The sequence below is a fragment of the Gigantopelta aegis genome, chromosome 14, assembly GCF_016097555.1.
Source record: "Gigantopelta aegis isolate Gae_Host chromosome 14, Gae_host_genome, whole genome shotgun sequence".
Classification (NCBI taxonomy): domain Eukaryota; kingdom Metazoa; phylum Mollusca; class Gastropoda; order Neomphalida; family Peltospiridae; genus Gigantopelta; species Gigantopelta aegis.
This window is the reverse complement of record NC_054712.1, coordinates 26,269,293-26,296,099: the sequence shown is the minus strand read 5'-3', so window position 1 is coordinate 26,296,099 and position 26,807 is coordinate 26,269,293. Positions and strand designations below refer to the sequence as shown.

Genomic DNA, 26,807 nt, shown 5'->3' with positions numbered 1-26,807 from the left:
AAACACTAGTCACTGATGATTTGCGTGCATATGCCCATTTATCACAGAACGGATAGCATTGTGAACTATTTGATCCCTCTCAAGCAACTTTATATGTAGATTGCATGGAAAAAGTATTGGTTTACCCTTAAAACGTAGCAGTTGATTTGAAAATGATTGTTTTAGGTGATGCTAAACATATAAAGTGATCATTTCCTTGTTTTTGCGACCATCTTGGATTCATGCAATAATAAAGTTTATTTGTATTACAAAGTGAATGCGAGAATTGAAATGCTTGACATATAAAAAAAAATCCCCTGTATTTGAAGTATAAATTATTCTTTTGGGAATATATGTAGAATGTAAGATATGATTACATCTTACTCTTGGTGGCAATTTTCATGGCCATTTTGGATTAAAATAATGATGCAATATGTCAGTTAGCAAGAGATCATTACAAATGAATTCCTTGGCCCATAACATTCAATAACATTAAAATATCTTCGCAGCTGATGTAAAATGCGATAAATTACGATTTCCTTGTTATAAATTACAATTATCTTATACATCGTCGGCCATCTTGGATTACAATGATGTGGCAATGCCGTAATTAGCTGGGATTAGTTCAAAATTAATTCCTGGTGAATGATGACAAGTGCATTTCAGTCCGTGTGATTAAAATTGGCTATTTATTGACATACAGATTAATACAGAGAAACGTTAGTAAATTTTCAGAAAAATACCCCCTCTTTACTAAAACTCAGTTTCTGACCTTAACCTATCCTGCAGAAAAGTCCATCATGCTGTTTTGAGATCCAGATACATACTCGTATCAAAAGTTATGTTTGGTGCCCCGGGATGGTACAACTTGGTCAAATGTGGGGTCTCGGCTCATGGACTGTTTCGTCTACATATTGCATGTGTATACGTTGCGTTATGTTATATATATTAGCTGATGATTTGTAAAACTCAAAGCAAATAAATTTTAGATTTTAACTTAACAATCCAAATATTAATTAAGTCAAAAGTTCTTTAATTTCGGTACAAGGAGAGTCGAATTATCAATGTGGTATACCCGTAGACAACACTAAATTCCAGAGGTACATAATCAGACAGACTTCGTTAGTAGTCAAAGTTCGTGACAGAAAAATTGAACTACTCACCCGAGAAGTATGTGAAACTCATTCTTCATGACTAACAAAGCAAATCGTGTAAAAGTGTGGACAACAGCTTATGGTAACAAAAGTACACGCCAGCGATTGAATAATGAACTCAAGACACCGAAGAAAGGAATGTTAAGATTCTTTAAAATCACTGACCCTAGTCGCGTAGTTCCGGCGGTGCGTGTCTTCTGTTTGGCGTGAATGACAAGCACTAGCTGCTTCTGACACACGTAGGTCAGAAACACTGGATCTGTCAACATTGATTCCTAAAACGTTTTGATGACTAATTATAGGATATTAAACGAGCTTCCATATCGTATCATGTTTACGTTCCGAGTGAAATAATGTTCATTTGTTACGAGCTTTAGCGAATGATAATGAAAATTATTTCACGAGGGACATAAACATGATACGAAATGATAGCGAGTTTAGTTGACGTTCCTGTGTGGTTGTAGTGCGCCAATCGATGACGTCACGAAGTGTTACATCCCACTTGGCGTTCTAGTGGGACGCATCATTTTGATATGTATCAAGATAGTGTTAACCATATGGGTAATAACATTGTATATTAAATATATTTTCTCCATAAAATATTAGTAGCTGTATACTAAATATGGACTCCCATATTGAGGGTATCTGGTTCGAATCCAGTCAGTGGAGGCTGGTTTATCTGTTGCACGTAACCGACCAAGTTGGCGTAGTGGTTAGGCAATCGATCTGAGGCTGGTACGTACCGGGTTCCCATCTCGGTACCGGCACCATCCCAGAGTGACATTATTTCATTTCATCTCAATTTATTTTCGTGATTATATCCAATTAAGGTTCAAGCACACTGTCCTCGGCACACACCTCAGCTATCTGGGCTGTCTGCCCAGCACAGTGGGTTGGTTGTTATTGGTTAGTGAGAGAGAAGAGGGTGTAGTGGTCTTACACCTACCCAGCTGAGTCGTTAAAACTCTCTCTGGGTGGGAGCCGGTACTTGGCTGCGAACCCTATACTTACCAGCCTTATGTCCGATGTCTTAACCACAACACCACCGAGTCCGGTTCTAAGCATTAACCCACTGCCCTAGACATCACCTGACGAGCTGTAAGAAAATCTGCATCTACGAGTGTAGCATAATTATATTTCTTACATATGTTCAAAAATCGTTTACTTTTAAACTCAGTTTCCAACTAAACATATTCACGGCGCTTTCGCATAAAAGATAAATTTAGGTTGTCTTTGGCGTACGGGGGCCAAATTCACAAAAGCTTGCTAAGCCTAGCTACTTGCTAAACTGGCTTCTAACTCCAGTTTGTTGCTAAGTGTTATTCATAAAACCCTTCTAATGGTAGCAAGCTTCTAAGTTGCTTGCTAAGTGTAGAGTCGATCAGGAGAACCTCTAACTCATTAGCAAGCTGCTAAGTCACTTGTTTGTGTTACGTCGTGCAGTCAGGATGGCACGTAGAATGTTGTAGTTGGCGGGGTTACGACGAGCAATGCAACGGCAACGTATTTTGAAGGATCGTAAGAACCCTTTGGATGTGTTTTCCGACTCTGAACTTATAAAACGCTATAGATTTTCGCGTATGGGAATAATGCGTATTACGGATATAGTTGCCGTGGATACTGAACACGAAACAAGACGAAACTGCACCCTTCTGTCCTATCAGCAAGTCCTCATAGCTTTGCAATACTATGCGTCTGGAACATTTCATATCATTGTTAGCGATCTTCTACATATATCACAATCTACAGCTTGCAGATCGATCCACCGTGTATCCACTTCCCTAGCACAGAAAATAGATGACTTTGTGAAACTTCCAAATAACGCCGAGACTCAAAGAATTAAGGACGAGCTTTTCCAAATAGGACAGTTCCCTCGTATTATCGGGTGTGTAGATGGCACACATCTTTCTGGGGTGCGTCGAGTGTATCTTTAAATTCCTCGTACTTTTGCGCCGAAAATAAATTTTCATTTTGCGAATAATTAGACTTTCTGCTCTCTTTTTTTTGCTACATTTAACTCACAACTCATATCGAATGTTCAATAAAGATGTAACTATTATCCTATCACAAAATTACCAACATTACATTTGAAATGGAAATGTGTGTAAAGAAATTGACATGGTGTTGTCAAGGATTGGACCTGTGCCAATATGCTTATCAGGCAACTATGGAGCAGCATGTTTAACATGGTTTTATGAATTACATTTTAGCTACCAGCTCTGTAGCAATGAACTAGGCATTTAGAAGCTTGCTAACATCTAGCAAACAACTAAGTTAGAGGCCTTTTATGAATTTGGCCCCGGGTCATCACCGTGAAGCATCCGATTAGACGTCTTTAAGTTGATCGTCCACATATGTGGGAGATCGCCTGTCATACTAAAACTCACACGGTGTACTTTCCACATATGTGAGAGATCGCCTGTGATACTAAAACTCACACGGTGTACTTTCCACATATGTGGGAGATCTCTTGTGATACTAAAACTCACACGGTGTACTTTCCACATATGTGGGAGATCGCCTGTGATACTAAAACTCACACGGTGTACTTTCCACATATGTGGGAGATCGCCTGTGATACTAAAACTCACACGGTGTACTTTCCACATATGTGAGAGATCGTCTGTGATATTAAAACTCACACGGTGTACTTTCCACATATGTGGGAGATCACCTGTCATACTAAAACTCACACGGTGTACTTTCCACATATGTGGAAGATCGCCTGCCATACTAAAACTCACACGGTGTACTTTCCACATATGTGGGAGATCTCTTGTGATACTAAAACTCACACGGTGTACTTTCTACATATGTGGGAGATCGCCTGTCATACTAAAACTCACACGGTGTACTTTCCACATATGTGGGAGATCTCTTGTGATACTAAAACTCACACGGTGTACTTTCCAACGGATGTGTAAGAAAACAAATTCAAAGCTAAGTGTATAGTTACTTTGTTCCATTGGCGGAGCAACACAGAACATTGTTTAGGGAGCGAGGTCTATACTGTAGCAAGCGAAGTTTTTACGGGGTCGGGTCATGCTTGCCCCCCCCCCCCCCCCCCCCAAAAAAAAAAAAAAAAAAAATACCCTTTAAAAAAAATATCGCCTGGAGCAGAGGAGGGTCGAACCCAAACACCCTCTGTACACGCGCCTGGTCAAGGGTGTACAAAGGCGCAGTTGCACCTCCAGAAACAAATTACGAAAAAGAGTTCCTTTTTCAGTTTAAAAGTGCCCTTTTTTTCAACTTCGAAAGGACCCTACATGCCCTTGATTTTTCCATATACTTTATGTATTTTTGTGCTGGGGTGTCGTTAAACATTCATTTATTGATTCTTATTGGACTGCCACCCCACTTATTGTAAGCTACGTAAGCCCCTGGTACCATTTCACATGGGCGTACATAGGATTTTGAAAAGGGGGGTTCCAATACATAGGATTTTGAAAAGGGGGGTTCCAAAATAGATTGCAGAGATATTGGGCATATATTTCTATGTTGAGTAAATATTAATAATTTCAGATATCAATGTCAGATATATTAAATTATTAAAAAAAGCGACCCCCCCCCCCCCCCCCCTATGTACGCCCATGTTTCACAAAGTGATCTTAACGCTAAGATCACAAAGTAAGTGCATAACTACTTTATGCACACAAGGTGATCTTAGCGCTACGGTTACTTTGAAACACGGGGCCCACAAAACGATCTTAGCCCTAAGATCACCTTAAGTGCATAGCTACCTTATGTACGTGTGACGGTACATGCTCTTAATTTGTTTTCGCCTGTGGCGATTTTACTTGTGTTAGAGGGCCGTGTGCAGTTTAATTGCACTTAAGCCCAGGTGGGCAACTTGTTACGTAATACTTCTGCGTGACGGTCTTCGATCGGTACGCCTAATACACACCCATCCAGGTGCGGAGGCCATGTGGCTAGTAGTTACGTAATATCTCCGGTAGTGCTGTTTATGGCCAGGAGATTGCTCGCGGTTGGCGACAGCCAGACTGACGATCAGAGAGAAATATACTGATTCTAGTAGAGGTAGAATATGAGATGAGACGTGAGGTACCGCCTTGTACCCCCAGGCAAAATCCTGATTTATAATAAATAGCTAGTGTTTTAGAGATATCGAGGAGAAACGGAAAAGGAAGCTTCCTGGGAACGTTAGTCCGTTTGGACTTTGGTAAATATCATTTCTGCTCTGTGTATAACCTTGATGTGATTGATGTGACTTTAAATATTTTAATACTGTATTATACCAATATTCTTTAGACAGTGTCTTCGGTCATCTGACGAAGTAAATCGTAGACTTTTTGTTCTAACATTATACGAGTATTTGGTAATATAAAGCTTAGCCAGTCATCCTAGACGACCTGGGTAAACTGTAGGTTATTGTCTTTATTGTGATAGGTACCAGTATTAATTCTGTGTCACAAGGTTACTGAATGAGTAGTTAGGGTTAATTAAAAATTAACCCGTTAGGAATAGAGCTGTAATTCCTTTATTAATTAAGTTCCCCAAGAAGCGTTCCTAAATTATCACACGTTACTGAACGAGTAGTAAGGGTTAATTAAAAATTAACCAGTTAGGAATAGTGTTGTAATTCCTTTATTAATTAACTTCTCCTGTAAGCGTTTCTCAATTATCACACGTGTGGGTGTGGTGTAACGGTGACGTGATTCGCATATTGTGTAACTAGACACCTAGAGATTAACTAATTAAGTGATCAGTTCTGGGTTGTTATTATTGCTGTTATTAATTTACTACTACGGCTGTACATTTGTCAGCGTAGGATAATACAGATTCCAAAGTGTATTGTGTTTTGTTGTGTTTCTAGTGAGTTAAACGTGCTATAATAATATATACTTTATATAAGATCGTATCTCTGATCATACCTAGAGACGAGCCATACTGGTTGCACTATGCCAATTAATTTCCGGCTGGGTCGAAGTTCGAGGTGTACCGAACTTTTGATAGAGAAGTTAACACCACAAGTCCTGTGATTGGTTATAAATGTATGCAATTTTATTTGATGTAGTACCACCGTGTCAAGTAGCCTTGTGCTTGGAACATGTATGGGGTACCTGTAAAAAAAAGTACTAAAATTTTGTGCGAAACTAGGGGTGTTGCAGAAACATCTGGTTATACCGAAAATGAGCCATGAAAGGTACCATTTTCTGCAGTTAATACTTTGAGGTAGGGGTTGTAGTACTGATATTTATGGGTCACAGTTTGGTTGATATATTGCATATAGTGTTTTTAAACACAAACGTTAACATGGTCGCCTATGGGATTTGAATTGGTATAGTCCAACCTACTAGGGTTTAACAGCCTGTTACAGAGAGATCTAATAGATATACAGTTAGGAGAGATATTTTGATAATCGTGTTTTATTCAGTTACGGGAATTATAGAATCCCCGTGACAGTACGCAAAGTGATCTTAGCGCTACGACTGCTTCGTAAAACGAGCCCCAGGTCAGTACGCACGCTTCACCTAGAATATTTGATTAATTTTGTTGAGAAATTCTTTAAAGATCAGCGAGTGTGATTCAGCGTCTCCTATTTATTATTTATACACAATACACACAGACATGCACGGAACTTGCCGACAAGTACTTCTCCCGTTCTGGGTATGACCTAATTGACTGTAATGGATGGAATGTTCAGTGTACTTGTCGGTCGAATATTTTATCCTATAAAGATTTGTGAAAGCGTCTTGCCATTAATGTTGCCCATTTCGTCCAAAGCTTTCATAAGCTTTGCACATTCGAAGGTTTTCTTTGGAATAAGCCTTGCTTTCCAAGCGACAAAAAATAAAAAAATAAAAAAATAAAAAATAAGAAGAATAAGAAGGAGAAAATGACGATAAAATAAAAAATAAAAAATTTGGGAAAGAAAGGAGAAACTATTTAATAGCAATGTACGGAATTTACGATGGCTGTTTTTCTTAAACGCAGGAGTCTAAGCATGGTAAATGATGTAGTTACACGCGGTACACGTGCAAGACAAAAACAGACTTTGTAAATCAAAGTTGGCAATTAACCACATCAATCCTTGATGCTGGGCCGAGTTCTGCGCTGCTTTCAATTATGCAAGGATTTATTTTGCCGTGGAACTTTCAGTTTTCTAACTCACTTTTATTGTTCTGTGTGCGTGTGTATATGTGTGTGTGATGGTGTGTGTGGGTGTGCGTGTATGTGTGTGTGTGTCTTGGCATGCTTGTGTGTTTGTGCGTGTATGTATGCGTGTATGTTGGTGTGCACGTGTTGGTGTGTGCGTGTGTGTGTGTGTATGTATGTGTTGGTGAGAGTATATGTTTGTATGTGTATATGTGTGTGTGGAAATGCCACGGAGACCTTTTTTGTACGGCCATTTTCTTAATAGGCAGGGTTGTAAATTCGTCTCAACCGTGTCAACTACAATTGTTGACAATTCTGGACCGATTCCACACTCGAAGTTATGTATATTGTAACTGAACGTGGATTTGAAAGCAGAATCGGGGCACGTGGTTCGGTGGGTTTGGACGAATCACCACCAGACCAGTGGTAAAGCGCTCGCTTGATGCGCAGTCGGTCTAGGATCGATTCTCGTCGATGGGCCCATTGGGCTATTTCTCGTTCCAGCATGTGCACCACGACTGGTATATCAAAGACATGGTATGTGCTGTCTTGTCTTGTCTGTGGGAAAGTGCATATAAAAGATCCCTTGCTACTAAAGGAAAAATATAGCGTGTTTCCTCTCTAAGACTATATGTCAGCATTACGAAATGTCTGACATCCAATAGCCGATGATTAAAAATAAATCAATGTGTTCTAGTGTCGTTAAAACAAACTTTAGTTTGAAGAAGAACGTACATACAGTGTATATGTCAAGTAATGTAATGCATTATGTGTGAACACGCCTTTAATAGATCAATTACCGTGTAAACGGGCCTTTAATGGATCCATACGTTCCAGCTCATAAAACAGCATCTTCGACATCAGGCAGTCATTTGGTTTCCTGCATGATTCGTAAATAAACCCAACTATTTCCAATGCATTGATCTGTAGGCTCATTTATATACCGCAAGCTGTGCTTTCATTAGTCATAAACATTTTATTATTTACATATAATAAAAAGTTTTAAATTTGTTTTGTTTAGGCCCAACAAAATAAATATCTGGTCTCTGGTCAACGCGTGCGTCGATTTTGGCCCTCGCGCATCAATATATATATATATATATTAATTTCCCGCCATATGACGTTGACTTTTGTATGAGTAACCTGTGTGTTGTACACAACCGTCCGTGCTAATGTTCAGGAAAATATTTAAGGTAGCCTATTAAGGAAAAGGATGGCCAAGGCAGATGAGGACGTAAGCAACTAAATATACCAATCTTTTCTGTGCAATGCATGCTTTAATAATAATAATAATAATAATAATAATAATAACCGGATCACCGCATCAATTCTGGAACTTTTTTTTGGGGGGGGGGGGGGGGGGGGGGGTTAACAACATTACACCACTAGAGAGCACATTGATTAAAGGCATACTGTCACAGATTTAAGAACCTTATTTCTCTAAAAAAAATTGATAATAAATCAAAATTACATTAATATTTGGAAACCAAATCTAGCTATCGCATCACCTTAACTTAACCACAGTGGAGTAAAATCCATGTCAACCTTGTTGACAATATTAGTTTTTGAATTATAGACCATTGCCATAATTCAATTATTTTTACGAAATATCATTAATACGTGGAGTATGGTTGCTACGTAGATGGTTGAGTAAAGTACATTTAGGGACAAATCAAAATTATATATTTTTAGGTAATACTTTGTTAGGCTATTTAATAGGTCTGTGGTCTGTGACAATATGCCTTTAATTCAACATCGACAACTGGCTACATGTCAAAAACATGTGTTAATTCTGACGTACGACCTTGATTCTAGATTCATCCAGATGAAGTTTTAATTATGACGCAAGTAGCTCACTGATGACTGGGTTATGGGAAGGGGCTATTTGTCTTTCGTTGTTCTGCCCTTGGTTGTTTGGGTGTAAAACAACAGAATGTATAATAAACAGTTTATCATCCAATAACAGCCTCAAGGTTTTATGATGTTCCGTCAGTTATGTCATGCACATCTGGTAGGTATCTACACACACTATAAACGGCGTTTCAAACCATAATAAAGTGAGTTTGGGTGAGGCAGTTTCAACACGCGTCTAACATTTCGCCAATGTTTTAATTCTCGTTTTGTAGACAGCAGTGTTCACATTTGCCGAGGATCCATCTATTAACAACTGACTCATATTTCCGATCATAAAGGTCGAAAATATGTTTGTAATCTTTGATGATCCGTGTATGTATATCACGTGTACAGCATTCAGTACGGTCTACTTCAGGCAAGGGCGGTACTATATACTATCACAAGGAGTGGCAGGCGATAGTTTACAATACCCACAATACAATCAGAATAAAATTAAATAATCAGGGTTTTTCTAAACGCCTGCTGACAGGTAGTAATATTGGGTGTGTTATTTTACCCCAAAATCGAAAGTTGTTTTGGGTTGGGTTGGGGTTTTTTTATGTGTTTTTAGGAGGCTTTTTTTTATGGGGGGGGGGGGGGGGATTTTTCTAATTATTCGTTTACTGTTTTGTTGTTGTTGTTTGTGTGTTTGTTATTTGTGTGCTGTGTGTGTTTATGTTTTGCTGTAAACTGATCCTAAATATGTTAGAGGTTTTTTTCAGGACATTCGCGAGAGGGGTGCACATTATCAGAGCACACACCCTCCCCCCTACTGGATCAGCCACTGCGACTCACCTTGGTAGATCCAACAGGTTTACGGGCTGTCGCCCACACCTACATACACAGCTGTCTACATTTGCACTGCTTGACGCGTCAGTTAAAACAAAATCATTAAACATACGTCCTTCGAACGAGAAACCTATAGGGACACTGGGAACATGATAAGTGGTCTACGAGACCTAACTATATATCATTTCGAGGAAATAATTCGTATTTACGCGCAGCAAATTTGAGGTTTGCCTTTGTGTGTAGAACAGAAATCAATACAAACAGGGTAAATTAGTGGTAATGACTTTATAACAAGAGGCACCGGGTTTAGAACTTCGTGGTAGAGAGTGTGCCTCAGGTGCTAGTGGTCATGTGATCAACTCTCTCGGTAGACCTGAGTGGTCCACGACTGGTATATCAGATGCTGTAGTATATGCTGCTCTGTCTGTGGGAAGGTACATAATTTTAAAATCCACTGATGCTAAGGGGAAAATGTCGTGTGTTTCCACTCAACACTAAAGCCGACGTCACACGACACCATTGCCTCGTACAAGAAAAGTCACGAGCATAGCCCATTGTTACAAGAGAAACATGATGTCAGAATTACCAAATATTTGACATCCAATAGCCCATGATTAATAAACCAACGTACTCTAGTGGTGTCGTTAAAAAAGAGTTAAAATTTAACCCTCAGTAGATCTGTGATAAAGCGCTTTTTAGATGTGCGATGGGTCGTTACGTACGATCATGGTATGTGATATCCAGTCTGTAAAACGACAAGAGTAACTTATGTGGCGGCATCGGCTTTTCCCTTTGACATTAATCTGTTACAGCCGCTGTTTTTGCAGTTAACTTACGTAGGTCGTGCAGTTAACTTACGTAGGTGTTGTAATTTCTTGCTTATATTATGAATGTTGGCAAACCTAAAGTGTGTCTTCTTGTCCCGATGCCTGTAGGTCTTGTAATTTCTTGCTTATATTATGAATGTTGGCAAACCTAACGTGTGTCTTGTTGTCCCGATGCCTGTAGGTCTTGTAATTTCTTGCTTATATTATGAATGTTGGCAAACTGTCACGGGGATCCTATAATACCCATAACTGAATGAAACATGATTATCCAAATATCTCTCCTGACTGTATATCTATTAGATCTCTCTGTAACGGGCAGTTATACCCACGTGGCTCGTCTCTAGGTATGATCAGAGATAAGATCTTATATAAAGTATATGTAATATAGTACGTTTAGTTCACTAGAAAACACAACAAAACATAATACACTTTGGAATCTGTATTAATACTATGCTGACAAATGTACTGCCGCAGAAGTTAATTAACAACAACAAAATATTAACAACCCAGAACTAATCACTTAATTAGTTAATCACTAGGTGTTTAGTTTACACAATATTCTAAGCACTTCACCGTGACACAACACCCACACGTGTGATAATTGAGAAACGCTTCCAGGGGTACTTAATTAATAAAGGAATTACAACTCTATTCCTAACTGGTTAATTTTTAATTACCCCTTAACTACTCATTCAGTAACCTTGTAATACAGAATTAATACTGGTACCTAACACAATAAAGACAATAACCTACAGTTTACCTAGGTCCTCTAGGATGACTGGTTAAGCTTTATATATATTAGAACAGTGAGCCTACAGTTTACTGCGTCAGATTACCGGCAGCACCGTCTAAATAATATTGGTATAATACAGTATTAAAATATTTAAAGTCACATCAATCACATCAAGGTTATACAACAGAGCAGAAATAATATATAATTACCAGTCCGGATGGACAACGTTCCCCCTGGAAGCCTTCCTATGTTTCTCCCTGATATCTCTAAAACCCTAGCTATTTATTATAAAACCCAGTATCGCCTGGGGGTACAACGCGGTCCTCTCCCTATCAAGTGATATTTCCACAGCGACCAAGCCGGCATATTTTTCTTAGATGGCCAGACTTGCTGACGCCTAGTCGCCGAAATCACGGTCGTAAAAACCGCACTCGCGGAGATATTATGTAACTACTGGCCACATGGCCTCCGCATCTGGTCTGGGTGTGTATTGGAAGGAGCACGACCACCGTCGCGCAGAGGTATTACGTAACAAAGTGCCCACCTGGGCTTAAGTGCATATTGGAACTGCACACGGCCCTCTAAAACAATTAATATCGCCACAGGCGAAAACTAAATTAAGAGCATGTCCGTCACACACCCCCACCTCAAAAAGGATATTTCCTCTACTCTAGGAATAGGGAAATATACTACATTAAAACAAAAAGTGTGTTAACCGACGCATCCGGGCATTTATAACACATAGTAATAAGGTGACTACCAGTAATCACACTGAGTCTCTGAGTCCCTGGTATACAACAAAATATATAAAAACAAAACAGAACTCAAGAATGTCAACACATTATCATAACGTTCAACTTCGAGACAGGGCATAAGTGATTACATTGGATGTGCCCTTGATATGTTCAATGGTAATTGGGAATGCCTGCAGAAGAAGACTCCACCTCAAAACTCTCTGGTTGGTGGCTTTTATTCTGTGAATGAAGGTAAGCGGATTATGATCAGTAAAGACCACCACTTGATGCAATGCCGACTTCACGTAGATCTGAAAATGCTTCAGAGCTTGTACCATGGCGAAAGCTTCCTTCTCTATAGTGGAATAGTTCACCTGGTGTTTGTCAAACGTTTTGGAGAAGAAACTTACAGGATGGTCCAGTCCATTGTCGTCTTCCTGGAACAGCACAGCTCCAGCTCCCACGTCACTGGCATCCACAGCTAGCTTGAAAGGCATTCGGTAGTCTGGTGCTGCCATCACGGGAGACGAGGAGAGCATCTGCTTAAGACGGTTGAATGACTTCTCGCATTCATCTGACCACTGGAACTTCGTTTCCTTCTTTTTCAGTGTCTCACGTTTTCCAGGTTTTCTCCGATAGGCATGCTGTCGAATCGGTGTAGCGTTGGGTTCCAAGCGCACATCCTGGCTTAAGGTATTGGTAACCGTTGGAAGGTCCTGACAAATGGAAACATTGTCTTGTATCAACGTAGTCAACCTTGCTCGCTGGGGGCTCAAGTCTGCTAGAATCTGGCTGTTGGTTAATTTTGATCTCCGCAGTCTTGACGTCATCACAGGAAATTGAGTGACTCTCAATTTGGACAGGTAACTCTGGAACTATCGGCAGTCTGTCAAAATAACCTTTTAGCAAATTGATGTGACAATACCTACTTTTCCTAACCCTATCAGGAGTGTTTATCACATACCCTGTCTCATTAACCCGTTTGTGTACAACATAGGGCCCAAAATACCTGTTCTGCAATGAACCCCGTTTAATGGGAAGGTACAGCAGCACCTTATCCCCTGGTTTAAATTCCCGACTCTTAGTCTTCCTATCAAACACTGATTGTATTCTGCTCTGAGCATGGCTCAGTTGCTTCCTAGCCTTCCTATCAAACACTGATTTTATTTTGCTCTGAGCATAGCTCAGATGCTTCCTAGCTAGTTCGGTCGCCGGCAACCTTCTATCTCTAACTCTCTTATTCATTAATACTCCCTTGTCCATATAATAACTTGACATCTGATCCTCCATCTCACCCTCAGTTAACAATGTAGTGCGAGCTGCCAACAAACTTGGATCAGCCCCCTGCTCTAGGATTAACTCTTGTCTATTACAAAGTAAGTCCCCTCTATCAAACACAACTGGTTCATTTCCCCTCTGCGGGAGATCAACAGGTTCCACCACATTTAATTCCTCAATTGACTTATCTACCATTTTACTGATAACCTCATTCACTCCAATTTCATGGCTCACACACGTATCAGACAAATCACAAATATCCTCTGGGTCTCGTGTTACCCTTCTGGTCATAGCCCTAGTCATTACACACGCAGGATATCTAGTCTCATCAACCTCACATGCTTCTATGGCTAAAGGGCTGTCTTCAATTAACAATTGGTCACATTGCGGCTGACAACATTGACTAGTCAAATCATTACCCAACAAACCTCCTATGTTTTCAAAAGGCAAGTCCTTCACAACACCCATAATGACTGGTCCAGTCACAAACTTCGAACACAAGAAAACGTTATGTAACCGGACAACCATATTTTCTCCAGTAACCGAGGTTAAGGCCAAACTACGTCCTGTATCTGAATTCTCAATACCAGCTAAACACTCTGACGTTATCAGCGACTGACTACACCCGGTATCTCGATAGATTGATATTGCCTTGGGACTCAATTCTTGTTTCACATCACAAACCATACCAGTGGACACATACGGGTTTACTTTCTCTGCCATGGGACTAACCATTAACTCTCTCGCTAACGGAGCTGACCTCACTAAACCGACCACTTGCGCATTATCGCGTTTCCTTTTAAAACAGTCCCCGACAAGATGGTTATCCTTTTTACAGTAACTGCAATGTGGACGAAAAGTTCGTGCATTGGCTGATAATGCAGGTTTATCCTTACTTTGCCCACCAGGTACATTCCTTGCCTGACTAGCTGACCAACAAGAAGACTCTCCCCGATAGTTACTTTCCCGGGGAAAACCTGGCTGAAATTTCTTCAAATCACCCTGTTGTAAAGAGCTACCCTGTACTGCCTGAACTTTGTGTATTAACACGTAATCATCTGCCACTATGCCTGCCTCCTCTATCTTTTTGACATCAAGATCCTCTAAATGAATATGTAAGCTAACTGGTAATCCATTTTTAATGTCCTGTAAGATCAACAACTCCCGTAACTCGGTATATGACTACCTGATGAGACACCACCCATTTATCAAACATCCCTGCCTTCTTAGCCACAAACTCACTATAAGACTGACGCTGCGTTTTTCTCAACTCGCTATACCGTAAACGATAATCCTCAGGTCGTAATTCATACGCCCTCAACACTGCCGCCTTAACTAGGTCGTACTGACTTGCTCGCTCATCACTCATTGAATTATAAGCTACACTAGCCTTCCCCTTAAACTTAGACACGGCTAACAATGTCCACTTAGACTGCGGCCAATTTAGCTGCTTAGCGGCCCGTTCAAAAAGTTGGAAGAACATGTCTACCTCCTGTTCGTCAAATACAAGCACTGATCTATAAGCCTCCGACATGTTAAACCCATTTCCGGCTTCCCGTCTAACTTCTTCAGTATTCAACTTTAACTCATGTTCCACTTTTAATTTTGCTAACTGGAATTCTCTTCTCTCTCTCTCTCTCTCTCTCTCTCTCTCTCTCTCTCTCTCTCTCTCTCTCTCTCTCTCTCTCTGTCTTCTTTATCTCTATCTTCTCTTTCTCTCTCTCTAACTCTCTCTCTCTCTCTATCTCTCTCTTCTCTCTCTCTATCTAATGCACGTTCTTCTCTTTTGTACTCAAGCTTTTTAAAAGCTAATTGTTAATAAAGGAATTACAACTCTATTCCTAACTGGTTAATTTTTAATTAACCCTTAACTACTCATTCAGTAACCTTGTAATACAGAATTAATACTGTTACCTATCACAATAAAGACAATAACCTACAGTTTACCTAGGTCCTCTAGGATGACTGGTTAAGCTTTATATATATTAGAACAGTGAGCCTACAGTTTACTGCGTTAGATTACCGGCAGCACCGTCTAAATAATATTGGTATAATACAGTATTAAAATATTTAAAGTCACATCAATCACATCACGGTTATACAACAGAGCAGAAATAATAAAGCCTTCCTATGTTTCTCCCTGATATCTCTAAAACCCTAGCTATTTATTATAAAACCCAGTATCGCCTGGGGGTACAACGCGGTCCTCCCCCTATCAAGTGATATTTCCACAGCGACCAAGCCGGCATATTTTTCTTAGATGGCCAGACTTGCTGACGCCTAGTCGCCAAAATCACGGTTGTAAAAACCGCACTCGCGGAGGTATTACGTAACTACTGGCCACATGGCCTCCGCACCTAGTCTGGGTGTGTATTGGAAGGAGAACGACCACCGTCGCGCAGAGGTATTACGTAACAAAGTGCCCACCTGGGCTTAAGTGCATATTGGAACTGCACACGGCCCTCTAAAACAATTAATATCGCCACAGGCTAAAACAAAATTAAGAGAATGTTCCGTCACACAAACCTAACGTGTGTCTTGTTGTCTTGATGCCTGTAGGCTTTAGACAGGCCTCTGATAATTGAACATTTGCATAAACCGTTTATGGGTTACGCAAAAACAAATTAAGGCAACCCATTTTGTTTTAGGTAATCCATCATGAACATGTACATGATGTCATAAATTCAATGGGTTGCGCAAACTATACTTACGCAAGCGACTCGTAAGTTTCAGAGGCATGGGCCTAGTAGCTTAAAATTAACTTTAAGTAAAGAAAAATAACAAAACAAAACATATAAAACTTTTTAAAAGTACATGCTTAACTCTAAAAGTAGAATTTGTAACCTTAATATTAACAAGCATTCTGAGAGTACCGGACCCAACAAAGTTTCGTATTTCCTAAGTTCTAGGGCCATAACTCTGTCAACAATTAGCACATCGCCATAACAGTCAAACTTAATCTGTAACAGTGCATGATAAAGCATATATATATATATATATATATATATATATATATATATATATATATATATATATATATATATATATATATATATATATATATACTGTGCCAAATAAGTTTAGCAATTACGTACAAGATATGAAATACAGACAACCTGATTAGATTTATTTGTATACATTATTTCATTGATACAGCATTTCTGAATGTAGCCAGCAGTAACACGTTGTCACGGTGTCAACGTCGTCACTTTAATGTCAACTGATGAAACGGAGGGGTACATCTACCAAAATACTGAGAGAGGCTCAGTAATGTGTGTGTGCACCAGCGGCATTGATGACAGCAGTACATCGTCGTCTCATGCTTCTAATGAGACCATTAATCTCAGGAACAGTAATTGCGTTCCATTCCCGGTTCAGAGCAATTTGTAGGGCATGGACATTAAGGATATGAGGATGGTTTTTCGCGTACCCTACGGCCCAGTAGGTCCCATGCATTCTCAATTGGGGACAAGTCAGGGGACTCTGGTGGCCAGTTCAACACATGGATGTGGTTCCGTTCAAGAAGATTAGTGGTTAGCCTAGCGGTATATGGTCTAGCGTTGTCATGTTAAAACAGAAAGCCAGGATGCTGCTGCAGGAATAGAATGACCACTGGTGTAATGATCTCGTCGCAGTAACGTTGAACAGTCATGTTTCCGTGAATGAAATCGAGATATGTTTTATCTCCACCATGAATGCCGGCCCAGACCATGACGCTGCCACCGCCATATCGGTCATGCTGAATGACGTTGTCTGCATCATATCGTTCACCCCGTCGCCTCCATACACGACGCCTACCATCCGCAAACTGAACACAAAACCTGGATTCGTCTGTGAATAATGTCTGATCCCATTGTCTGCGTCGCCAGTGTTGGTGTATTCTGGTCCATCTCAGACGTTCCTGAATGTGACGCGCTGTCAGGGGAACAGCAACAACAGGGCGACGTGCTTGTAATCCAGCAGCATGGAGACGGTTACGGACAGTTTGAGCATGCTTTCTAGTGCCTGTGGTTCTAAACGAGGAGCACTTTCGAAACTGTGACGTCGAGATGACGTCACTAAATACCTATTTTCCCTTGTAGTAGTTAATCGTGGTCTACCAGAACGTGGTCGATCTTGCACTTGCCCAGTTTGGTGTACGCTTGTCGGAGTCATGATATGGTACTGTCATGAACACGAAAGTACTGAGCGACGTCGTGTACGCGTTGGCCGGCGTTAAGCTGTCCCATTGCTTCATGACCCATTATAACAGGATAAATTCTTCCTTTTGTTTTTGGATAATGTTGGTTCAGTGCATCAAAATGTGATTTCAATACATCCGTATTGCACGCACTTCTGCGACAGCACGAGCGCACCGCGTTTGCACGTGCAGTACACATAGCGGCGTGCGATATGACAAATGGTGTTCTTTTCATTACCCAAAGTGACAGGGCATATATATGCAACTAACATATTAACAAGTTTTATCACTTTATTTTAATTTATTTGGAAGCAACAGTCATTTACAAAAACTTGCTAAACTTTTTTGGTTAAGTATATATATATATATATATATATATATATATATATATATATATATATATACACACACAACACACACACACACACACACACACACACACACACACACACACACAAAATTTCAGCTCAATACCTTGAAGCATTGCGAAGAAAACTTCGGAAAACATATTTTTCTTATCTCCTAAGTTCAAGGGTCAAAACTGTCTGGAAAATGGGTAAACATCCATGTAACAGTACACGATAAAGCAATATGTTGAGGCATTGCGGGGGGAAATCCGGAAAACAATATGAGGGACAGACGGATAGACAGGATGGAGATGAAAATCATATTTCTCTCTGGTTGGACCGGCAGGGAAATATCAGACTGGGCATTCATGTGGCGTGGCCAGGAAAAGACAGGAAAAGCATGTATGAAGATCAGTTGGATACATAAGCGTGCCAGACAGGGGGGGGGGGGGGGGGGGGGGGCGGCAACGCGCCCCCCCCCCCCCCATAGTGCTGGATCAAAACTTCAAATTCGGGCAAAAATTATACAGATATTAGCGCAAAATGTGCTGTGAGACCTTTTTATCATGTATTTCCATCATTCTACCTTCAAAATTAGTTGTAATCCATGCAAAAATGCGTAATGAATCGTTTGTAACCCTATATAGCCGTTTTACAGTAATGTTAATAGGAATAAATGTTGTTATTCAGATTCGGGCATTTTCGTTTAATTGGGGCAAAAGCCAGCCTGCCCCACCCCACACCACCCCCACCCCGCCCACACAAATGGGTGCCCATACGCCTATGGTTGGACATACGCCAGGAAACAAATGTGTATTATCATAATTGGTCGTAATTAATGAACATGTAGGGTAATTAACGTTACGTAAGTCGTGTCTACATTAATATAAACAAATGTACCTGTAATCTAATTCGTTAAAGCGAGCACGCACTGATTACAGATCTGCACGTATAAATATAACACTTGTAACACCGGTTACATAATGTATATTAAAACCTTGGCATCGCGAATAGGAGGTAACCTTTACCGTACCGTACAATTCCCAACAAGGGCAGTTCCAAAATTAAATACACAAGAGGCGTGGGAAGCAATGCTTTCCAGTGCTCACTACCCGCAAAATTAAACTGAACAATTTTGCTGCAGTAAGGGAGGGGGTGCCACGTCAAAACAACACATAAAGTTTTCAAAAATACACTAAATACATTACATAAAGGCAACCTTCCTCCACAAACCCCTTAATAATCAAAATATTACGCTGTGGTAGGTGCCACGGTTTAGACCAAGATTCCCAATTACCATTATATCACCCAGTAGTTTAAAATGATGAAGCGCAGGACGTAGCCCAGTGGTAAAGCGCTCGCTTGATGCGCGGTCGGTTTGGGATCGATCCCCGTCGGTGGGTCCACTGGGCTATTTCTCGTCCCTGCCAGTGCGCCACGAATGATATATCAAAGGCCGTGTGATTTCTTCCCTGTGGGAAAATGCATATAAAAGATCTCTTGCTGCATTAGAGAAAAATGTAGCTGGTTTCCTCTGATGACTACGGACTATTTCTCGCTCTAGCCAGTGAACCACAACCGGTACATCAAAGGCCTGGTATGTGCTATCCTGTCTATGAGATGGTGCATATAAAAGATCCCTTGCTGCTAATCGAGAAGAGTAGCCCATGAAGTGCCGGCAGCGGGTTTCCTCCCTCAATATCTGTGTGGTCCTTAACCATTATTATGTCCGACGCCATATAACCGTACATAAAATGTGTTGAGTGCGTCATTAAATAAAACATTTCCTTCTTCCTGATGACTACGTGTCTGAATCACCAAATGTTTGACATCCAGTAGCCGATGATTAATTAATCAATATGCTCTAGTGGTGTCGTTAAACAAAACAAACTTTTTTTAAATGTTCCATCTTTTGAAAAAATATATACAGTACTTTCGTTTCTGAAGACAGCACCATACTAAAGAACATCCGACTGAGTCAAAGATCGAGGTGCATCTAAATTTATATAGTAGTGCAATTCGCACTACCAGTCCTGCCATTGGTGATACGTGTGTCAGGTGTTTCTTGTAAGAGAAAGTGTTTTACTTGGGCAAGTATACATGTATGCAACTTCATTTTATTCAATATCACCGTGTCAAGTACACGTGTGTGTAAAACCTATACAAGGTACCTGTAAAACTAAACACTAGGATTCTGTGCGAAATTAAGACTGTTCTGACATCCTTTTATATCGCCACGTCGGTGGGCACATTGGGCTATTTCTCGTTCCAGCCAGTGCACCACGACTGGTATATCAAACGCCGTGGTATGTACTACCCTGTCTGTGAGATGGTGCACATAAAAGATCCCTTGCTGCTAATCGAAAAGAGTAGCCCATGAAGTGGCGACAGCGGATTTCCTCTTTCAATATCTGTGTGGTCTTTAACCATGTTTAACGCCATATAACCATGAATAAAATGTGTTGAGTGCGCCGTTAAATAAAACATTCCTTCCTTCCTTTTATATCGAAAATGAACCACGACAAATTCCACTTTTTTAGTTAATTCTTTGGGGTGGAGTGTTGCAGTATTCATATTTAATAATGTTTATAGGTCAAAGCTCAGTTTATGTATTGTATATAGTCACATATGTTAACAGTGTCGCCTATGTGATTTTATTTGGTATAGTACATCTTGAAACTCAAGGACTCGGAACGTTATCTCTACTTCCTCTGTACGTTTAAGTGAATGTTGTGAGTCACCCCATAACAATTCTGGACAACGTGTATGCTATAAACACGTAGCTTGTTGGTTTAACACGAAATTATGTATATAGTAAATGCTTGTGGGTTTAACCATGTTCGTATGCTTACCTAGCATACATTAAATGGGGTAGGTACAGAAAAGAATAATAATGGTAGACCACAATAAGGCATTTTTAAAGTAGAAAGGTCACACTTTTTCGAAGCTTTCTGAGTATGCAACTTTCTACTTGATGCCCCCCCCCCCTCCTCCCCCCGCTAGATACGGCTCTGGTTTAACACAAATCCATGTACATTCAGATTGTAGTGGTGTCATACATTTAATATACACCGAGTCGGGTCGCTGCTTACATAATGCCGGTTCGCCCGAATCGTTTTATTACGGGTCGTTTCGCCCCTGACACCGGGTCACTTGAGTTTAAAGAAGAAGGTGTGTATTGGTAAACTGTACCATTTCAATATCAAGTACATTTCACGCATGAATGCCGACAACATCTGGGTTTAGGACACAAAGGAGGTTTTTTTACACCACGGTTGAACAGATACCCATTTATTACATGAAATATTTTCTGTAAGCCACAATGTCAGTTATCAAGTGCATTTCATACATGAATTTCGATAACGTGGGTTTAAGACATAAATATAACATGTTTATTACACCACGTTGGAAGACATACCCGTTACGGTACATGAGATACTTCCGTCAATCACAATGAGAGTTACGCCATTAGAGGTCATGACCTCTGATCAGCTGATCGAGTATATTCGTTCACTAACGTGTGTATTTTACATTTATTTTGCATGAGAACTGCAGACATGCAGCACGAATGGACAAAGATATCAGCATCTGGATAGATAAGGACCGTGACGTGTAGGTTTGGCAGCAAAAGCAAATGAAAATACAGGAGGTTCTGCATGGAAAAGGTGGATCTAAAGAAAAGCAATGGGGCGAAGGATCAGGGAAGAAAGAAAACAAATCACTTGCCTTCTCTTCTAAAAGAAATTTTTTAAATAGGGAGTTTATAATGATTGGTGGAGGAGGGGAGAAAGAAAAATATCACTTGCCTTCTCTTCTAAAAGAGATAAACAAACGGGTTCTAACGAGGAGCGGGTGGGAGAAGGAAAATAAGACCCTTACCTTACAGCCAAGCCGAATATCGACGGGAACACTCAGTCTGTATATGACACTCAACAGGTATTCCTGGAATATCCCTATCCTCGTGAAAAAACAACTCTTGTCCCAGCACCCCTCCATGTTATCGAAATCCACTCCCAACTTCTGCAAGAACGCGACCGTCTTGGCGTCAAACGCTATCTGGTGCTGTTTGTTGACCAGCGCGTTGCGGCACACCTCCTCGTAGAGCACCACGCGCGCAACGCGACCGCTACGCGCCGCCACGACGACGGCGGTCAGTCCGACCGGTCCGGCACCGATCACGACAACCGTAATCCGTGCGTGACGTCGCCGGATCTTGTCGTAAATGGTCTTGGTGCACAGGAAGCCGGTTACCATGAGCACGGTGAGGAGGATGTGTTGCACCGCCAGCGACGACTGCATGCTGGCGTATTCCTGCGAGTCACACTTCATCTTCATACCTGTCGACATGTTCACACACAGAGACCCGCTCATAGATGTGTTTACGTGTGTGTGTATACGTGTCCGTGTATCACAAACTGTCGTCTGCTATCGGCTGATCTCGCCTGTCCTCGGTTGTATGCGTCTGCTGACTATCTATACCCAGTAACCACAAGTTAGATCTTTTGTGTGTGTGTGAGAGAGAGAGATGACTTTGGATGCGGTTGTTAAGAAAGATTCTTTGTACCCTGATATAATAGGGTTTGTAGGTCTACGTTGTCGGCTATTTCCGTCTTCTACCCAAGTTAGATCATCTGTGGAAGAGACTTCTTTCTGCGATACATTGATTTCGGTGCCGAGATTACGAAGGCTGCATGCGATTGTTAAAATCCCTCATATATAGCACGTGGACGTGTAATTTGGGTTCCCAATTTTGTCGGCTGCTCGTGTTGTTGTCAACTTTTGTCCCTAATGACTTCGGTGTTTATAACACACCGGGCTATGTGCGGTTGTCAAAAATGCCTCGTACGTTTGGTACGTGCACGTGGATGCGTATTAAATTTGTGCCGTCTGATATCGGTTGCTCGTGCCGTTGTTAACTGCTGCCTGCTACCTTCAAATCAGCTCCTGTAGTCCGGTGTTGATGAGGCAGACACGGACTGCGTGTGGTCGTTAAAAATGTCTCGTACCACGTCATACGTTACAGGTGGGCGAGTGTTTCATCATCATCATCATCATCATCTTCATCAACTGTCGTCTGTTACTTCACCCAACTAGAAAATTAAATGCACTTTTTCTGTGTATCAGACGACTTCCGTGCTGCATTGATTTTTGATGCTGCCAAGAAGACGGCACTTGCGGTAGTTAAAATCTCTCGCACCCTGTTATAGGTCTTTTAATAATATGTTGTTTACTCTCCGTTATCGTCTGCTACCATTCTACAAAACAGAAGTGCACTTCTGTAGTACGAAACGGACGACTTTCTAGAGTTGACGATTGCATTGATTTTTGTTTTGAAGCTGGTCACTGAACTGCACGCGAGACTGTGTGTGTGTGTGGCTGTTAAAACACCTTGTACGTTGTCCCCGGTGGACGAGTGGTTTTGTCGTCTGTTATCTCCTGCTACCGCCCTGCACTTAGAGGCGGTCTCTTTTCAGTGCTACTACTAACGAGGTTCTGTTGTTTTGGAGGGTGTTTTGAGCCACAAGACGATCACACACGAAAGACGTGTACAGCTGTTCGAACTACCCGAGAGTGTAAGGCGTAAAACAATTTTTACGTCAATACTCCCAAGCGAACCGGGCGCTTGATATCAAAGGTTTTATTGTCAACGTCAAAGATTTCCGTTATGCTTGAAAGAAGTGACGATAAAATATCTCTCCAGCACTTGAGTTATAGTTATTTTTGGAGACAAATACTACCGCCGTGTAAGGTGTAGTACGGCCGCTGCAGGTGTCAACGTAGAAGGATGTCAGTGTGGGAGAAATAAACAACAGTATTCATATAACCTGAATGAGAAAAAAAGTACTAATTCACCTAGCTTATGGGTTTAAGAATCCAGATCAAATAAGACGCCCTTTTGTGTTGCATCGTGAAGCGTAACAAAATGAAATAATCAAACCATCAGACGATCACATAAGAAACACATAAAATCATTGATGTCGAACTGGTGATACTAACTTCTTGTGACTTTTTAATTTAGCAGCATTTAGTCTATGTTCTTTATATATTTATATATTTATTTATTTGTTTATTTGTTTATTTATGTTTTTTCTTTATTTTATTAATTTTATTTTTCATGTTTCTTCTATTATTTTATTTATATTCATATCAAAATTTTTGGTGCGGGACCAAACAACTACCGAATATTATTTCCATCTATCTGTCTCTAACATCAATATTGTCTTTCCGTTTCTATAGCTTCTTTTGGGTAATTTGTTTCTATCACCTTTCTGATTGTCTTAGCTGAGAACACACTATATTTTTCACAATCGCGAAGAAGAAATGTTCACTGCGTGACTGGTCCGCCGCCACATTCGGCGCACGTGACAAGTCGTCTGATCAGGTACTCCATCATGCGCTGACCAGCATTGCTTAATCGCTCCCCTCTGATATTAACCACCGTCTCACTGGATACGACGTCAGCAACAGTCACAATTGCTGTAATTCCAGTCTGTGCCAGTCACGACAGAGGTAATTCTCAATTTAGCGTCAGCGCCAAATGTGTCCGTGACATAAACTGAACTATCGTCTGCTAAAACTTTGATAAAATAAACTAAACTGTAGAAAAATAACTGCCCACTAGATCATTGACAGGACGTCCTCGTCAATAACAACAGATACATTCCCAGCCTTAATAGCACCAAGAACGCCCAGCAACATCAACCAGAATACGATTTGTTCATACTTTTGGGTAAAAAAATAACCTTACCGGTTGAAAGAACTCCCATCGTTAGGCACATTTGCTGATTTAAGTTATCCTTCAGCAGACGTTTCCGAAAAACAGTGGTAATTACAGAGTCAATGTCAACACCTATATCTGCAATGCAGTGATGTCATCAAGAATACGTGTGCTGAACCTTTAGAAAAATAATCAGAGTTGAAAAGTCATTCCCTACCAAACGTTTCACTATCTCACTCGAAACGACGTCTACACCAGTAATTCCGGTATTCACATTAGCACCAGAATGTGTCACGTGATGTCAACTAAAATATCATCTGTTGAAACGTTTTTGGAAAAGAATTAACGATTGAAATAACTTCGACTGTTCGGCACATTTGCTGCACTAAATGTCCTGTAGTCGACGTGTTATGAAAGCAGCTGTAATGCCAATGTCAACGACAGCATCAATCTGTTCCGTGACGTCAACTAAAGATAAAACTGTCGTCTGCTAAAACGCTTTGCTAATATGTTTAACATTTATCACCGTTATATTTAGAACTGTTCAGCCGTGGATTTGCTGCTAGAATGAGGGTTTTTTCCTTGTAGCAGATGTTTTATGAAATTAGCGGTTATTTCAAACTCCACATCAGTCTCCGTAAGTCTATTAACAGCAGCAACTAGAATATCGTTTGCAAAGACTAAAAAGAAAAAGTCCTACTGTTCTGCAAATTACCTGAACGAATTATAGACGTGTTATAGAAGCAGCGGTAATTCCTGTCATGACTTCAGCACTGATATGCCCCGTGACATCAAAGGGCACACTGTTCGACAGAATATTCAGAGAACAAGATTCTACTGCAGATTTGCTGAACGAATGAAAATTTGAGCTAAAGAATCGGCAATAATTCCAGTCTTGACATCAGCACCCACACGTCCAGTTACACGAAGTTGAACATTGTTTGCTTAAATGTTCAAAGAGATCTTATAATATCCATTTTAAAAGATCGACCGTTGTGCAAATTAGTGTTGAACGAGTGAAACGTTTTTTCTTTTCTTTTAGCAGATGTGGTACAGAAGCAGCGCTATTTCTAGTATCTTAACATCAGCACTCACACATCATTCCGTAACATCATCACGAGCACCGTTTGTTTTAGACTTTCGACTGACCGTTCTGTGGATTTGTTGAACGCCTGAAACTTTTTTTCTGTTCTTGTAGCAGACGTTTTAGCAGACGTTAGCAAACGTATTATGAAACCAACGGTCAAATCGGTCCTAACATCGACATTCATGAATACGCTCCGTTAAACAACAACACACTAAAGAGGAAAGCACTGACCGTTCTGCGAATTTGCTAAACAAGTGAAAGTGTTCCCTTCTAACAGACGCGTTACAAAGGCAGACCATGTGTATTCTGTTAGCCAGTGCAGTCTGCAATGGAAACCCATCGATCTGTGCACTGAGGGCGGGCTCGACTCTACGAGCGCTGTATGGCTGTTTGGCCGAAGCTGCAAACTGTGGACTTACGTCCTCTGAACAAATTTCTCGGGTTTTTAATTTTTTCGCAGTAGGTGAAGCTGTCCGTCACCGTGTTTGACTGTCTGCCAACAGACAAACAAACGGTGTTTATTTCCAGCTCAAGACAAACACAGCCTCAATGTGACCATGCTTGGTTTGTGAGGACAAAAAAAAAAAAAAACCTATCAAGACGGAGAGACGTTATATTAAAAGGATCATAGGAAGTTTTTGGCACCGATTTCATTATAACCTCTTGCACGTATTTGTCATCACATCACCGGCCTCGGTGGTGTCGTGGTAAGGCCATCCCACCCAGCGCGAGTTTTAACGACTCGATGGCTAGGTGTAAGACCACTACACCCTCTTTTCTCTCACTAACAACTAACAATTAACCCACTGTCCTGGACAGACAGTCCATATAGCTGAAGTGTGAGCCCAGGACAGCGTGCTTGAACCTTAATTGGATATAAGCACGAAAATACGTTGAAATGGAAAATGCCATCATGTCAATAAAAAGAAAAAAAATACTTAGGTTGCATTTAGGTTAAATAATAATAATTG

General features: G+C 40.7%; 1 protein-coding gene across 1 annotated transcript in view; it reads right to left on the bottom strand.

Moving 5' to 3' along the window:
* Positions 1 to 26,558, bottom strand: part of LOC121388276 — a 92,007-nt gene extending 65,449 nt beyond the window's left edge. Inside the window, exon 1 of the mRNA XM_041519554.1 lies at positions 21,911 to 26,558. Coding sequence (XP_041375488.1) covers positions 21,911 to 22,402 — 492 coding nt within the window. The 5' untranslated portion in view covers positions 22,403 to 26,558. The remainder of the gene's footprint in view (positions 1 to 21,910) is intronic.
* Positions 26,559 to 26,807: the final 249 nt, after the last annotated feature.